This window comes from Geotrypetes seraphini, chromosome 13 (assembly GCF_902459505.1).
Source record: "Geotrypetes seraphini chromosome 13, aGeoSer1.1, whole genome shotgun sequence".
NCBI lineage: Eukaryota > Metazoa > Chordata > Amphibia > Gymnophiona > Dermophiidae > Geotrypetes > Geotrypetes seraphini.
In genome coordinates, this window is record NC_047096.1 from 78,471,937 (window position 1) to 78,489,461 (window position 17,525).

Sequence of the window (17,525 nt, forward strand, 5' to 3'; positions counted from 1 at the left end):
ACATGTTGCTGACAGGGATCTCAAACCACCTGATTTTACCTGCGTTCTTAGACATTCACATCTCTCAGGTGAGGTGAAATGGATCATTATAGACAACTAGCGCATCTTAAAATTACATCAGTGTTTTAGAGATGCAAGGCCTACAATTGCACTCACAAGGAATCTGAACCTTAGAGATAGATTAGTCCCTTCTGCACTTCCTCAAGCGCGTGACATCAACCATGCACTTCATTTTCTGTTTGTTGACACTCCATCAGTGCCAATTGTTATATACATCCAAGAATCGTGCCGCCGGACCAATCAGCAAGCAAGGCTTTCATCTGTGTACGTGCTGAGCTCACTGCTCAGCATGGCTATTTTCCGCCACGACGCCGGACTTGTAAGCTGCATGCCTGCATCGCCAGAATTTAGGTAGGCTGTTTTCATCCCCGTGAGAATCTCTCTCGTGCGCTATGGCTTTAAGTCAGGGGTGCCCAACACGTCGATCGCGATCAACCGGTAGTTCAGGAAGACAACGTGAGTCGATCACAGAGCCCATCCCGTGCTCCGTGATAGACTCGTGTTGCCGTCCCGATCTACCGGGCCTATCAGCCTTCCTCCCCCCGATGTCAAAGATGCCGACGCGGGCATTAGGCTGTTTTTGTCATTTCGGGTGGGGGGTGGCAGCAGCAGCAGCAGCCTGAAAAAGAAATCATCCTGGCCGGGGTCGGTGTCATGCTCCGGAGCTTCTACAGCCTTCCTATCTCCCTCTCCCTTCTACCTGCTTCCGGCTACACCCCCTGCTCCGCGGCTCTCTTCGGCAACTCAGCAGCAGCGATCGACACAAGCTTCTGACGTCGGGGCCTACCCTCTGCGAGTCCCGCTTGTTTCAACTTCCTTTTTCCACAAAGGCGGGACTCGTAGAGGGAAGGCCTCGATGTCGGCACCTTGTCTTGATCACCGCTGCTGACGAGTTGCTGAAGAGAACCGCAGAGCAGGGGGGTGTTGCCAGGTGCAGGTAGAAGGGAGAGGGCCAGATGCAGGGCTCGTGGGTGAGGGAGGAGAAGAGAGAGGGGAGGGAAACAAAAGGAAATATTTCATACTGGGCTGGGCCGGAGTGGAGGGAGGGTGGAAAGATTCTGGCTACCGGGTGCAGTAACAAAGGAAAAGGGGGGAAAGCTGAAAATGGAGATAGTGACACAAAGAAGAGAAAGGGTAAGCAGGACCTACTGAATAAGGATAGAGATACAGAGGGGACATGAAGAGGAGGTGAAATAGAGACATAGAAGTAATGCTGAAAAAGTGTGGGGGGGGGAGATAAAGACATTGAAAGGGCAAATGGTGAACATGGGGTAAAGACAAGGACAGAGACAAATGAAGATTCTGAAAAAGTGGTGAGATAGGGATATAGGTGAGATGGACACAAAGAAGGGTGATGCTGGAAAATAGGTGGAATGGTAATTCTGACAAACACAGAAGGGAAATGCTGGATCAAGGAGAGATGGGGCTCAGCCTGGATGGAATGAGGAGAAATGCCTTGTTGGCCCGGAACTTCCTCTCGAACGTCAGAATTGACGTCAGGGAGCGGAATGCTGGTCAGTGCGACGCTTCTGCAGGGAAAGCTTGGGACAGCGGTGGCTTGGGGGCTATTCCCCGATGGCGGTGGCAGCAAACCGAGTGGCTTGGGGGAGGGCACGGAGAAAGAAAGAAAGAAAGAAAGGGGCAGACAGGGAGACAGAAAGAAGGGGGAACAGGGAGACAGAAAGAAAAAGTTGGGGGAGAGAATGAGGTCTGGAGGAGAGGAAACATACAGGAGGATGAAAGAAAGGAAGAAAGATTGGATGCACAGTCAGAAGAAGAAAGTGCAACCAGAGACTCATGAAATCACCAAACAGCAAAGGTAGGAAAAATTATTTTATTTTCAATTTAGTGATCAAAATGTGTCTGTTTTGAGAATTTATATCTGCTGTCTATATTTTGCACTATGGCTCCCTTTTACTAAACCGCAATATTGTTTTTTAGCGCAGGGAGCCTATGAGCATTGAGAGCATCGCGAGGCATTCAGCGTAACTCCCTGTGCTAAAACCTACTATTGTGGTTTAGTAAAAAGGGAGGGGTGTATTTGTCTATTTTTGTATTTTGTTACCGAGGTGACATTGCATAGAGTCATCTGCCGTGACCTCTTTGAAAAAACCCGGAATATGAATAATTAACATTTTCTCTGCCTTTCATTGTGCTTTGTGTTTTTTTAAAAATTTTATTGTTGGTAGATCATTTTGACTTAGTCATTATAAAAGTAGCTCGCAAGCCCATAAAGTGTGGGCACCCCTGCTCTAAGTCTTCTTACTCTGGGGCACCAGACCTCCCTCATACAAAGGCCGGGAATGCAGAGTTGGTTCCATTCTCAGTAGGGGATGCCTTGGTAGGCTCACTGCTCAGCCACTGGGAACCCAGATTCGGTCCTGTTCTGGGTGGAGGACACTTGTGGGGTGGGGTGGAGTGGGGCGGGGTGGGGAGGGGGGCTAGTTTGCGCCATCGTGCAGGCTCACCACTCTGCCTCTGCTGGCAAAAGCACAGTCTGTCCCAATCTAGGGGGAGAAAACCTAGCAGGGACCAGGCTGCACCACAATACTGGCTTCTAGAAAGCACAATGGACTGGGGGGGGAGGGTCTAGCAGTGTGTGGCGCCATTTGGACCCTTGTAGACTTGCATGGACATTCAGATGCTGACCTGAGGTCCCTTTCCATCCAGCATCTGCCCCTCCTCCTCTTTCCATCCAGCATCTTTCCCTCTGTCTGCTGCTTCTGCCCAGCATCTGATCTGTCTCCTCTCTTCCTCCTTTCTGCCCCTCTGTCATCCCATCCATCATCCAACCTTCTTTCTCCCCCTTCCATCCAGCATCTGCCCATCTTCCCCCCCTTTCAGCCCAGCATCTGCTTCATTTCTCTTTCTCCCCCTTCTATTCAGTGTCTGCTCCATCTTTCTCTTTCCTCCCTTCCATCCGTATCCTCCCCTTCTCCTCCTTTCCATTCAATGTCTTCCTCCCCTCTCCTTTTCTTTACATCCATCATCTGTCTTTTTCTCTCTCCCCAGGCATTCCAGCTTGTCTTATCTTTCCCCTTTCATCCAGTGTGTCTGATTCCTCCCCATTTCTATCTACAGTCTTCTCCTCTCACCTCCTACATCCAGTATCTACCCCCTCCCATCTGACACCTCAGCCATCGCCAGCCACCTCAGCCACCGCCAGATGCAAAGCCTTCCCTCCGATGTCAGCTCTGACTTCGGGGGAAGACTTCTGGGTCGGCTACAGGCTGCCTCCAACCCCTGCTGTTATCTGAACTCGAATGAAGTGGTGGAAGGGAGTGCATTTTTGGACACAGAAGTCATGAACTGGGGAGAGAGGAAGGGAGGGAAAGAGATGCTGAGGTGGGGGAGGGAATAGAAAGAGAGAATTGGGTGTGGGTGTGTCAATGAGCGGGAAAGAGAGATGGTTGTGTACACACGGCAAATGGAAGAAAGAGGAGAATTTTTGGTCATAGGGAGGAAGGTACAGAATGTGATAGGGAAGAAAAAGATGAGAGTGAGAAATGTGGCAAGGGAACAATGGGACAGATTGAAAGGGATGCAAGAGGGAGGAATATTGGACAGTGGTGAAGGGAATGGAGGGAGAGATGTGGCATAGTGTTGAAGAGGGGTGATAGAAGGAGAAATGTTGGGCATGGGGCTGGTGGGCAGGCACGAAAGATGAGAAAGAGATAAATGCTGGACCATGGTAGGGGGAACCAATGGACAGCAACAGAAGAATTTACAGAAGATGGGAAAGCGGAAAAAAGAAACTGGGACCAACTTTATGGAAAAATAAGTCTCCAGACAACAAAGGTAAAAAACGGAATTTATTGACTAAAATATGTTAGCTTTGGGAAATGTATATGGCAGATGTCTTTGTTTTGTGTTCAAAAGAAAAGGAAATGCATTTCTGGTTTTATTTCTACAGTGTTGAAGTACTTGTTGACCCTTGCTGTGACTGGTGGGGATCCCCATGCACCGCCAGCAGAGGACCTCCTCTAGAGACGGCCAGAACTCCCCTCCACCAAGCGCAGCAGTCGCTGGCAGCATCCATTAGCCACTGAGGTGCCAGCATCTGTGACTCAGGGACGCTACTGCTGCCTGCCAAGCTTGGCAAAAGGGACCCCCGGCCAACTGCAAAGGAAGTCCTCAGCTGACAGTTTGTGGGTTCTCATCAGCTGAGTATTTATATTTTATATTTACATTAGAGGTTCTGGTAGAAACCCATTTACAAAGTATGTATTCTTCCCAATTAATATTTCCAAATTAATAAAGTCTCTTTGCTTATTTGTAAATGGGTCTCTACCAGAGCCTTTAATTCAGTAGCATAATTAAATAAAATAACTATTTCTGAAGTTTATAGGGAAGGATGGTGACGGAGGGGATTCCTCGCGGGGACGGGTGGGGACGGAGGGGATTCCTCACGGGGACGGGTGGGGACGGAGGGGATTCCTCGCGGGGACGGGTGGGATTTTGGCGGGGACGGGTGGGATTTCTGTCCCCGCGCAACTCTCTAGGGGGAAGTGGTCTCCTTTAGGGTTGAGAGCACATTGTACCAGATGAGTGGTAATTTCATGGGCACCAATTTACATTTGTAAAGCAGCAAAAAAAAAAGTTGTTCCTCCATATATTTCAAGTTTTTTTTTTTTTTTTAAATTTATTTATCAAGTTTTTCATCATTATCATTTATACAGATAATAATAAAGAAAGGAAAATCACAAGTAAAACATAACTATTACTAACATAAGACATCTCACTAACTCCTCAAGTCCACATAAATGGGAGAAAATATCCTAATAATCTAAAGAAATCAATCAATATCAATATAATCCTTGATCAAAGATCAACATTAATGGTGCATCAATACTTTAAACTCCAAATATTAATTCACGTGATGTTTAACTAACTTCATTAAGTTGTAAAAATTGTTCCAACTGAATCGAGTCCCAATATACATATTCAGTATCTTTAAATTTAATTAAGCATTTACAGGGAAATTTTAAATAAAAGGTGGCTCCCAAAGCCAACACTCTTGATTTCAAAGCTAAAAAAGCTTTTCTCCTCAATTGCGTGGCTTGGGCCACATCTGGAAAAATCAGTACATTATCTGCACAAAATTTCACTTGCTTATTCCGAAAATAAGCTTTCATTATTAAAGATTTATCAATTTCTCTTGCACATGTTATCAATAGGGTAGATCTAGTTTGAATTCTATCTTGAGAATCCTCCAAAAAACCAGTTAAATCAAAATCAATTTGTTCCAACTGGTCTACACCCATTTCTATGGGAATTTTCTTTCTCTGAGGAATGTAATATAAATTAGTTATGGGCAAATTCTCTGCGTCAGTTAAGCCCAATGTTTCCTTAAAGCAGGGGTGTCCAATGTCGGTCCTCGAGGGCCGCAGTCCAGTCGGATTTTCTGGATTTCCCCAATGAATATACATGAGGTCTATTTGCATGCACTGCTTTCATTGTATGCTAATAGATCTCATGCATATTCATTGGGGAAATCCTGAAAACCCGACTGGATTGCGGCCCTCGAGGACCGACATTGGACACCCCTGCCTTAAAGTATTTCCGAATCAATATTTCTGAGGATAATAATTGAGTTCTTGGGAAATTAACTAACCATAGGTTTTTTGCCCTTTGAAAATTTTCCATTTTCTCAAATTTCATATGAATAATATGAGAATCTTTAACTGTTGTTGAGGTCACTGCTTGTAATGTAACCACATGAGACTCAGTTGTTCTAATACATTTTTCCATAATTTTCAAATTAGAATCAACATTTTCCAACTTATCAATCACCTCCTGTTAAAATTTTACATCCTGAGTCACCACTGACTTTAATAACCCCTCCATTCTAATATTTATTTGCCATAAATCTTTAAGCGTAACCTCCTGTGGCTCTACCTGGGAGTCTCTTGCTAGTAAAGCCTCATCTTGAAATGATAAGGCTTTAGGTATGGCCCCATAAATTAATGAGGACAACACCTGTTGCACAGGTACTCCAACAGGTTGAGAACTGGAACCTGAATTAGGATCCAAACCTACTGGAACATTTGGTGGAGGCGGTGGAGTTCTTCCTGGGGGACTAAGAGATGCCCCTGATAGCGAGTCAACTCCCTGACTTTGGCCCAAGGCACTGGTTGAAACAAGGTGTCTCTCTATGGGACCAGGCAAATTAGGTGTTGATACTTTTGGTTTCCCCTTTCTTTTCCCCATAGTAATTCAAGAATACATACAATTAGTGCTGCTTCCCGAGTCTCCCAGAGTCTCCAAGGGGCTGGCCCCTTAGGGCACGCCCCTTGGCCACGCCCTGCGGCCGCGCGCCACAGTCGCAGCGTCCCTTTCACTGGCAATGAAAGGACCCGCGTGACGTCAGGGCAGTTATCCCCGCAAGTGCCTGCAGAGATCTGCTCCCGACTCTCTGACTCAGGCTGTTAGGTGAGTGCTGCAGTCCTGGGCAGGTATAGTCCACCACTTCTGGCACCTCAGATAAAATATTTTCTCCCCCAAGTTTATTATTGATTTGATATACCACCTTATTTATTTTCAAGGTGGTTGTAGAATTAAAAGTAGGGTAAAACAGATAATACAATTAACCTAACTTAACAAAAGATAAGGCACACTACTGGACAAACAGGTACAAATGTTAAGAAGGGAAGAGATACAATAGTTAAAGGAAAGTGAGGTACAAAGGGAGAAACAAAAGGATGGGGTTAAAAACAAGTAAGTCCAATACAAGTGGACTAGATGGCGAAGAGAGTGGACGCGTGTGTCGAGGCTCCTACTCTAAATTTTCCTTGAAAACTTTTAGTTACATACTGTTTCTGATGCCTAAAAGGAGGGGACGGCAGAGGAATATCCCTCTCCCTCTGTCCGTGACTTTGACACCGCGTTAGACTGCAATAACAGCATTTGCAGTCCCGACGGCGTTGGGCGTATCCGTAGCCCAGCTTGGACAGCGAGACTTCGCTGAGCCCTTCAGGACCTGACCCTCCTCCTCCTCCTCCGAGAGAAGCAACGGCTGGCCTTCGTGTGGAGGGATCTCGGGAGCAGCTGAGAGAGGAGGAAATGTCATTGCTGGTGACTCCGGAGGGGATTGCAGAGGGAGGAGGTGCACTCTCTAAAGTTGAAAGGGGATAGATTCCGTACAAATGTAAGGAAATTCTTCTTCACCCAGAGAGTGGTGGAAAGCTGGAACGCTCTTCCGGAGTCAGTTATAGGTGAAAACACCCTCCAGGGTTTCAAGACAAAGTTGGACAAGTTCCTGCTAAACTGGAACATACGCAGGTGAAGCTGGACTCATTTAGAGCACTGGTCTTTGACCTGAGGGCCGCCGCGTGAGTGGACTGCTGGGCAGGATGGACCACTGGTCTGACCCAGCAGCGGCATTTCTTATGTTCTTATGTTACCAGGTCATGTGCAGTTAATAGTTTTGCGGCAATCCCAATTTGGCAAAAATGTTTATACTATTGATGATTTGTCACTAATCTAATAGGCACATAAATCTCCCCTCCCCCCCCAAAAAAAAAATTGAATCATATGATTCTTTTATTACACATATGGTATCATAAAAGTTTAGCTGTCAATACTCTTGGGCTACTTGGCCAGGCTTAACATGAAGCTTTCTATGGGCTCTTGATCTCAAATGTCAGTGAGGAAGGAGAGTGAGGGGGAAACTGTAGCAACAAATCCTGTATGAAAGTTCTAGTACTGGATGATTTCATGTCTTACAAAATTTGAAATTGCAAATATTGGAGTAAAGATTAATGAATGGTCTAGAGCAGTGTTCTTCAATCTTTTTACACCTATGGACCGGCGGAAATAAAATAATTATTTCGTGGACCGGCAAACTAATAAGACTTTAATTTTTAAAAACCCCATTGCCGCCCCATCCCCCGCGAGCTCGGTCCCATTAATCATCTGATCCCATCCGCACAAGCCTCAAATAGTTATGATTTTATATTGAACATATTTTATTAAAGTATAAAAAGAAACAATATTCTGTACAATTGTCATTTTATAAATATAAATAATACAGGGCAAGGATCAACAAAATTCCCATCTCTCCTCCCCTTCACATATATCCCCTCTACTATCAAGAAAACTGAATAAGCCAAATTATTACAGAATACTACACAAATATCTTGCTAACAGAATACCACAGTCACACATGGCAGGAATGGTGTTAGGGGAGTGGAACTAGGGCAACTGCCTCCTGGTCAGAGAGAGCCCTAAGCCAGCTGGAAGCTAAAGACGCACTGCCTGGGCTTTGCACTCCCCAGTTATGTCTAACATCAGCTCTAGCAGGATACATATTTTAAATCTGATATATTCTAATCACAAGATAGAAATAAAATTATTTTTTTCTACCTTTTGTCGTCTCTGGTTTCTGCTTTCATCTTCTTTTCACTCTCTTCAATCCAGCATCTGCCTCTTCCATCCACTGTCTGCCCTCTACCCCTCCCCCTTCCATATGGTATCTGCATTCTTTCTAAGCCCCTCTCTCCTACACCAGATCTAGCATCTTTGTCCCTCTTTCCTTATTTTTCATCTGATCCCCCTTCCCAGCATCAATCTCTTTCTACTTTGTCATTCCTCTGTCTCTCCCCTTTCCCTCATCTGATCTCTCCATTCCATCCTGACTCCTTCCCCTCCTCTAATCTCCCTGCCAGCTGTTTCCTTCCAATGTTCCTCCTCCCCTGTCCAGCAGTACCTTCTCCCTTTCTTCCTCCCCTTATCCAACAGTAATTCTCATCCCTTTCCCTTCTCCCCTGTCAGCAGTAGCCCCTTCCCCTCCCTTGTCCAGGAGTACCCCTTCTCCCTTTCCTCCTCCTCTTATCCAACAGTAATTCTCATCCCTTCCCCTTCTCCCCTGTCAGCAGTAGCCCCTTCCCCTCCCTTGTCCAGGAGTACCCCTTCTCCCTTTCCTCCTCCTCTTATCCAACAGTAATTCTCATCCCTTCCCCTTCTCCCCTGTCAGCAGTAGCCCTTTCCCCTCCCTTGTCCAGGAGCACCCCTACACCCTTCCCTCCTTCCCTCTCCAGCAAATGTTTCCTCTATGTAGGCTAGCGGCAGCTCTGTGTGCATTTAACTTCGGCACACAGCTGCCCCAAGCAGTATTTTAGCCGCAGTTTCATGAGGCAGCCTCGGGGGCCTTTGGTAGGCCGGCCCGCTTTGATGATGCGATGTGGTCCGGCCTATCAAAGGCCCCGAGGCTGCCTCATGAAACCGTGGCTAAAATACTGCTTAGGGGCAGCTGTGTGCTGAAGTTAAAAGCACACAAAGCTGCCCCTGCTTGTTTGAGGGTGCGGAGACATACGCGGCAGGAGTAGGAGGTGGAAGGCAGGAGTGTCGGCCTAGCGACTGCAACAGGAAGTTGCACGTCAGCTGATGCCGGCACTTTTGCTGTGGCTGGGGACCCGAATCCTTCGCGGACCGGCACCGGTCCGCGGACCGGCGGTTGAAGAACTGTGGTCTAGAGCACAGGTGTCAGACTCAAGGCCTGCGAGATGAATGCGGCCCGCCTGGCCATTTTATGCGGCCCGCGGTGTAATGCGGCATTTTCATTGCCACCCCAGTGTTATTTTCTGGCCAACTCCCTCTTCCTCACTGTCGCAGTGTGCACAAAGCCACAGGCAGTGGCTCCTACGTGCATCCTGCGCCTGAACCAGAAGCCATATCTCTGATGTCATTGTCAGAGGGAAGGCTTCCAGAATAGGTGCGGGACGCGTGAGGAGCAGCTGCCCGTGGCTTTTTGCATACTGCGGCAGTGAGGAAGAGGGAGCCAGCCAGAAAATAACACTGGAAGCGGCAATGAAAATGCGCATTGCACTGCGGGCCGCATAAAATGGCCAGGTGGGAGCCAGTAGGTAAGACATCTGCTGGAGGAAGGCACCTAGTTGAGGCACAGCATGAATGAAGGGAGGAGCAGGTAAGGGGTGCTGATTGAACGGGGAGCAGGGAAGAGGGACAGGGGGAGCACGGAAGAGGTGCTGATGGACCGGGGGAAAGGGAAGAGGGACAGGGGGAGCACAGAAGAAGTGCTGCTGGACAGGGGGAGCTGGCAAGGGGTGGTGGTGGACAGTGGAGGAAAAAGAGACAGAAAGAAAGAAAGACAGACAGAAAGCAGCCAAGGAGAGAGAGAGAGAAAGACACATCTATTCTAGCACCCGTTAATGTAACGGGCTTAAAGACTAGTTTATATATAATATAGGTGACTGGCATGCAAATCTGCCTCATGCATATTCATTAGGGATATCTTGAAAATCAAACTGGCTGGGGATCCCAAGATCAGGTTTATGAATCACTGTTCTAGAGTCTTGCAGCTAAAAAAGGTAGAGTCAAGCGTTTGGGCTGTAAAAGCCCAAGAGAGCAATACTGTACAGGGGGTAAAGAGCAGGATTTGGGGATGATTGTGTTTAATGATTTTAAAGTGGTCAAACATGTAGAAAAGGCAACAGAGGATGTTTGGGTGCATAGGTCGATGATGGTCAGTAGGAAGAAGATTCTGGTAACTCTGTATAAGTCTCTGCTGAGATATAATTTAGATACGATATGCAATTCTGGAGGTCATGCCTTCAAAAAGATGTGAACAGGACAGATTTGGTTTGAGACAAATTTAAGGATTTAAGTGTATTCTATGGGAAAGGGAGGTAAGATAGACATTTAAATGCCTGTGGTGTAAATACACAGGAGGCTCTGAAGTGAGGGAGTCTTAGCATGACTGAAAGGTGATAGAGTCAAGAGTAAGCTAAAGAAATATTCCTTTACAGAAAGAGAAGTGAATGCATGGAATAGCCTCACAGTAGAGAAGGTGGAAATGATGATATCCAAATTTTAAAAAAGCATGCTAAACTGGTGAGACTGGACTCATTTGAAGCACTGGTCTTGACCTAGGGGCCACTGCGTGAGTGGACTGCTGAGCAGGATGGACCACTGGTCTGACTCAGCAGCGGCAATTCTTATGTTCTTACATAACACAATAATTGCCATACTGGGACAGGCCAAATGTCCATCAGGCCCAGTATCCTGTTCCAACAGTGGCTATCCCAGGTCCCAAGTATGTAGCTAGATCCCAAGTTAGGGACAAGCACAGAGGATTTCTGAGAGAGAGAAAAGGATTGTAGAGCTTAGTAGTTTCTGTGGATGGATATACCAAATATGTCATATACTTCTTCAAATCTTAAATAAACATAAACATCTGCTAACCATTTTCTACATTTCTGTGTCTCACGCCACTAAATTGTAGCTTTGTCATCATTAGGTATACGTGACTGTTTTGAAACATGGTGATGTCGCCACATTAGATACAATGCTAAAGGTAAGTTTCTTTCTCATCTTTGCTTTTCCATAATTCCAGCTTGTTCAGCCAGATCAATGTGTGTCTCTAAAGATCTTACAGACAAAAAAAATGGCCTGGAATGTCAGCCTATAACAAGGGAATGTGATTTCATTTGTAAAGGCCTAATATTACAGTTATCCCAGGACAAGCAGGCAGCCTATTCTCGCATGTGGGTGATGTCATCCACGGAGCCAGGATGTGGACAACCTCGCAAGCAGACTTGCTTGAAGAAACTCAGAAGTTTCGAGTCTGCCGCACCGCGCATGCGCGAGTGCCTTCCCTCCCAGCACAGGACGTGTCTCCTCAGTTCTCAGTTTTCCGCGGAGCCGAGAAGTCTGTCTTTGATGCTTTGTGCTGAACTTAGTTTGCTTCGTGCCTTCTCACCGTGTTTTATTTTACTTATTACCGGGTTGCTGTGTTTTTCTTTTAGTTATTGTGTAAAAAAAAAGTTTTATTTTCGTCGGCTGACTGGTAGGACCTGCCGCATTCCCTCAGCCTGTGGACTTCGACTTTGCGGCGGCTATTTTTTCTTCTATGTCCCGACCGGTCACGGGCTTCAAGATGTGTAGCCAGTGTGAGCCCTCAAATGTCATCGAGTTCAAGTGGAGAAGATTTTTAGTATGGAAACCTGCTATACCCTCGACCTCGACCTCTGACTTGGGCAAGCCTGCTGCGGGGTGTCCTCCTGCCTCCACAACTCTGACCTCGAGTCTCATCAGACCTTCCTCGTTTGGAAAGTCCTCAACCTCGAGTAACTCTGCCAAGTCTTCTCCTGAGTTTCCCTCAAGTCAGATACCTCAGCAGACGGTTCTGGCAGTGATCCTCAAGCATTACTCCTCCAAGTCGAAGCATGCGTCCTCTGCCTTTAGACTCAGCAAGTGGTCCAGTTTCAGACTCTGATCCACAATTGCAGGCTGCATCCAGTCCATTCTAGAGTGGGAATTTGTTCAGTTACTGAGCAAATACTGTCCTGCCTCGAATCTGCTTCCTGCAGTCCAGCCTAGGCACTCAGCAGGCTCACAAGAGGTCTAGTCCTTGTCTGTGCCTTGAGCTGAATCTACACACTCTATTCAAGGAGTCGAGTCTTTGCGAGTGTCTGGTCTGGAATCTACACACTCTATTCAAGGAGTCGAGTCTTTGCGAGTGTCTTGTCTAGAATCTACACATACTATGCAAGGAGTCGAGTCTTTGTGGAGTGTCTGATCTGGAATCTGCACACTCTATATGCAAGGAGTCGAGTCTTTGCGAGTGTCTTGACTGGAATCCTCATATTGCATACAAGGAGCCGAGTTTTGGGAGTGCTTCGAGATTCCTCGATCCAAACCACTATGGGGTTCAGTCTACAGCTTCTAGCCCTATATCCTCTCCAAAGGCATTGCTCGTTTCGAGGCACAGCGCGAAGTCTCGACCTCACAGAAGACCTGTTCCAAGCAGCACTCTCGTCGCTGTCGAGGCCCTTATCGAGGCATTCATCGAGGCGCAGGTTCTCTTCCAGAGAGAAGCCTACCTCGTCCAGGCCTTCCAGCTCTTCTAGGCCTCCAACTCTTCAATTGAAGACATCGATCGCAGAACTCGAGGACTCAGCTGATTCCAATGCCTCGTCCCAGTCTGTCTATTCGCTGTGATACCAATACTCCAGAGAGGCCTCGTCTTTGTTTTCCACTCGAGGCGCTTTGAAATCATCGAGGCCCTCTCGAGGCCATGCTCTGGTGGATTCAATTGGACGCTGGATTGAAGGAAATCAGTATGCCTCAACCTCCTGCAGAGTCTCTCAAGCTTCCTCTTAACAGGCTTCTGTCTCAGACTTTCATACGAAACCTGGAGACTCCTTATGCTATCCCTACTGTTCCAGGCAAGTTGGAATCGAGGTATAGAACTCTACATTGCAAGGGCTTTGAGAACTCCCAACTATCTCATCAATCCCTTTTTGTGGAATCTTCATTGAAGAGGAGTCATCCTTCCGGGGTCTATGCTCCCATACCTCCTGGAAGAGAGGGCAGGACCATGGACAAGTTTGGCCGTCGTCTTTATCAATATTCGATGATGGCTTCCAGGGTTTTAAATTATTATTTCATCTTTACTACTTATTTCAAGTATTTTATTGATATACTCACTGGTTTCTCTAAAGACCTTGGTCAACACAGGCTTTTAGAGTTTCAGCAAGTTATTGCCACTTTGGCATAACTCAGGTTGCATCTTCTTCAGTCATCTTATGATGCCTTTGAACTTTCCTCGAGGGTCACTGCATTCTCTGTAGCGATGCGCCGTCTGGCCTGGCTTTGCACTATCGATATGGTTCCCTAACTTCAGGATCGTTTGACTAATATTCCTTGTGCGTGCAATGACCTCTTTGATGAATCCATAGAAGCCGCCACCAAGAAGTTGTCTGAACATGAAAAATCTTTTGCTTCAATTATCAGACCAAAGCCAAAGCTATCTCCTGCAAAACCTTCTTGGCCTCTTCCATTCTTCCTGAGGCGTTATCCTCCAAGGGCGGCTCCTTACACTCGAGCACCCTCCAAGAAACAACAGCAACAGAAGCAACAGAAACCTCAGCCTTCTGCTGTACCTAAGGCTGCTCAGCCTTTTTTGACTGTCTCAAACACAGCATAACCTCAATCGTTCTGTCTATGTCCTCACTTCCCCCCCATAGGAGGTCGTCTCCATCATTTTTACCATTGATGGGAGACCATTACATCCGACCTCTGGGTGTTGTCAATAATCGAGGAAGGATACTCTCTTCATTTTACTCAGGTTCCACCAGAGCTTCCTCTAAGAGAGTATCCTTCCAATCCATCTCAGATCGCCCTTTTTCTTCAGGAAGCTCAAGCTCTGCTTCATCTCTGTGCCATCGAGGAAGTTCCTCTGGAACAGGAGAGCAGGGGGTTTTACTCCCATTACTTCCTAGTTCAGAAGAAGACGGGCGATCTGCGGCCCATTCTGGATCTCAGGGCTCTCAACAAATTTTTGGTCAAAGAAAAATTTTGCATGTTGTCCCTGGCATCCCTATATCCTCTTTTGGATCAGAACGATTGGTTATGTTCTCTAGATCTCAAGGAGGCTTACACTCGCATTCCCATTCATCCAACCTCCCATCAATACCTCAGATTTTGGGTGGGGAATCTGCATTATCAATACAGAGTGCACCCTATGGCCTGGCATCATCTCCCATAGTGTTCACCTAGTGCCTAGTGGTGGTAGCAGCAGCTTAATGGAACCATGGTCTTCAGGCATTCCCCTACCTGGATGACTGGCTCATCAAAGATTCAACATCTCAGGGGGTTATTGTAGCAACCCAACGGACTACGTGGTTCCTACAAAGCTTGGGATTCGAAATCAACTTTCCCAAATTCCATCTTCAGCCCTCTCTGAATCTACAGTTCATTGGCGCTGTTCTGGACACTATCCAACTCAGAGCATTCCTTCCTCAACAACGTCTGGATGCTTTTCTTCAGCTCTGTCACGAAGTGTCTTCCTGCTCTTCAATCTCGGCGAGACACATGATGGTACTACTAGGTCACGTGGCCTCCACAGTTCACGTGACTCCTTTTGCCAGACTTCGCCTCATCAGAATTCCTTAGTGGACCCTGGCATCTCAGTGGATGCAGGCTTGTGAGCCGCTCTCTCGACACATTACAGTCACTCCTTCCTTGAGACAGTCTCTCCCCTGGTGGATGCTCTCTTCCAATCTCTCCAGAGGTTTACTCCTCATCAGAAGGTCCTCATGACAGATTCTTTGACATACGCTTGGGGGGCTCACCTCGATGGTCCAGCACGGATCATCAGTGTCATATCAATCTGTTGGAACTCAGAGCGATCTTCAATGCTCTCAAAGCTTTTCAACATCTTCATGACCAGATAGTCCTCATTTGGACAGACAACCAAGTCGCCATGTACTATGTCAACAAGCTGGGAGGAATGGGATCTCTCACACTTTGCCAAGAAGCTCTAAAGGTTTGGAATTGGGCAATCCGTCACAACAAATTCCTGAAAGCTGTCTACATTCAAGGGTAGAAAAACTGTCTGGCGGACAAATTGAGTCGTCTTCTGCAACCTCACGAATGGACGCTCAATTCCTCGCCTCTTCATCACATTTTTTCTCAATGGGGAACTCCTCAGATAGATTTCTTTGCATCTCCCCCACAACCACAAACTGCCTCAGTTCTGCTCCAGGATATACTCTCCTCATTGCCTCGAGGCAATGCTTTTCTATTGGAATGGACGAGTCTCTTCCTGTATGCATTCTCTCTTATTCTCAAGACTCTGGTCAAGCTGAAGAACGATCATGCCAACATTATTCTGATAGCTCCTCGGTGGCCAAGACAACCTTTGTACTCCCTTCTACTTCAACTCAGCAGCAGGAAGCCATACCTTCTACTAGTTTTTCCATTTCTGCTTACACAGAGTGAAGGGTCTCTACTTCATCCCAACCTGCAGTTTCTACACCTGACAGCTTGGTACCCCTCAACATAACTCCTCTTCAGTTTTCTCAACCTGTTCGAGACATTTTAGAGGCTTCCAGAAAGCCTGCCACTAGACAGGGATTACCACCAAAAATGGACTAGATTTTCTACGTGGTGCATCTCTCATAACATGGAGCCACGAGTGGCAAGAGTAACCCAACTTAGACGAAAAGCTTTTTTAGCTTTGAAATCTAAGGTAGTGGAATCCGGTGCCACATTTTTTCTGAAATTTCCGTGTAAGTGTTGGATAATTTTTTAAGGATAAGGATTACATATTTTTTGATCCTATTCAATTAGAGTATTTTCTTTAACATTCTTAGTAACCCCCCTTTTTGTAAGTTGGGGTAGAATTTTCCTTTCTTGGTTATGATAATTTCAATGAGTTTAAATAGTTAAATGCCTCTATAAAATTAAGGGTGTTATCCCTTATTGATTACTAAATTTTATGTTATTACTAGTCTTTTAGCCCGTTATATTAACGGGTTCTATAATATGTCTGTCTGTCTTTCTTTCTTTCTGTCTCTCTCCCTCCCGCTGTCTGTCTTTCTATCTGTGTCTGTCCCTGCCCCCTATGCAGCAGCATTTGTATCCCCCCCACTTCCCTGTGCAGAGTGGAGTGGGAGGGGCAGGGAGTTGCAGCGCGTGATCTTCTTAGCAGCTCTGTCGCCTGTGGTGACGTAGTAAGCGCGCATGCGCACTCTTGCCGGCACATCCCAACAGATCAGATCTCAGGGAACACGCGGTGAGAGTGCGCATGTGTGCTTAGCATTTTATTATTATAGATGTAATATAATTCTTTCTCCTCAATGATGTGGGCTTGATGGGATTTCTGATTTTCTATGACTGATTTAAGTTGTATTAAGAAATAATATTTCTATATATTTTGTGTAAATTCCCATATCCTGTATACTTGTTTGGATAACCAGCCAGGTGGATAAAGGGGAATCCATAGATATCATTTACCTTGACTTCCAAAAAGCCTTCGACAAGGTGCCACACGAAAGACTACTAAGGAAGCTATGGAACCATGGGGTGCAAGGGGAGGTCCACCGATGGATCAAAAACTGGCTGGCGGACAGGAAACAGAGGGTTGGAGTAAAGGGACATTACTCAGACTGGCAATGGGTCACGAGCGGAGTTCCACAGGGGTCGGTGCTGGGACCACTCCTATTCAATATATTCATTAACAACCTGGAAGCAGGAACAAAATGTGCGGTTATTAAATTTGCGGATGACACCAAACTATATCGCAAGATCAATAACATGGAGGACTGCGAAGATCTCCAAAAAGATCTGACAACACTGAAAAAATGGGCCAAAAAGTGGCAAATGAGTTTCAACATAGGGAAATGCAAGGTCATGCATATAGGGGAAAAAAACCCGATGTTCACTTACAAAATGGGGGGATCAGCGCTAGGGGTGAGCGACCTTGAAAGAGACCTGGGAGTGATGGTAGACAAAACATTGAAGGCGTCGGCGCAGTGTGCCACGGCCTCAAGGAAAGCAAACAGAATGTTGGGTATCATTAAGAAGGGTATCACGACCAGGACAAAGGAAGTCATCCTGCCACTGTATCGTGCTATGGTGCGCCCGCACCTGGAGTACTGTGTTCAGTTCTGGTCGCCGTACCTCAAGAAGGACATGGAGGTACTTGAGAGGGTCCAGAG

The 17,525-nt window shown here is 46.5% G+C and overlaps 1 protein-coding gene across 2 annotated transcripts in view; it reads left to right on the forward strand.

Annotated features, from left to right (window-relative positions):
• The window catches only part of NPEPPS (aminopeptidase puromycin sensitive), a 186,920-nt gene that overhangs the window by 148,062 nt on the left and 21,333 nt on the right, over positions 1–17,525 (forward strand). For both annotated transcript variants that reach the window (XM_033918253.1, XM_033918254.1), the window contains exon 19: positions 11,318–11,374. In XM_033918253.1, the coding sequence (XP_033774144.1) occupies positions 11,318–11,374 (57 nt within the window). The remainder of the gene's footprint in view (positions 1–11,317; positions 11,375–17,525) is intronic.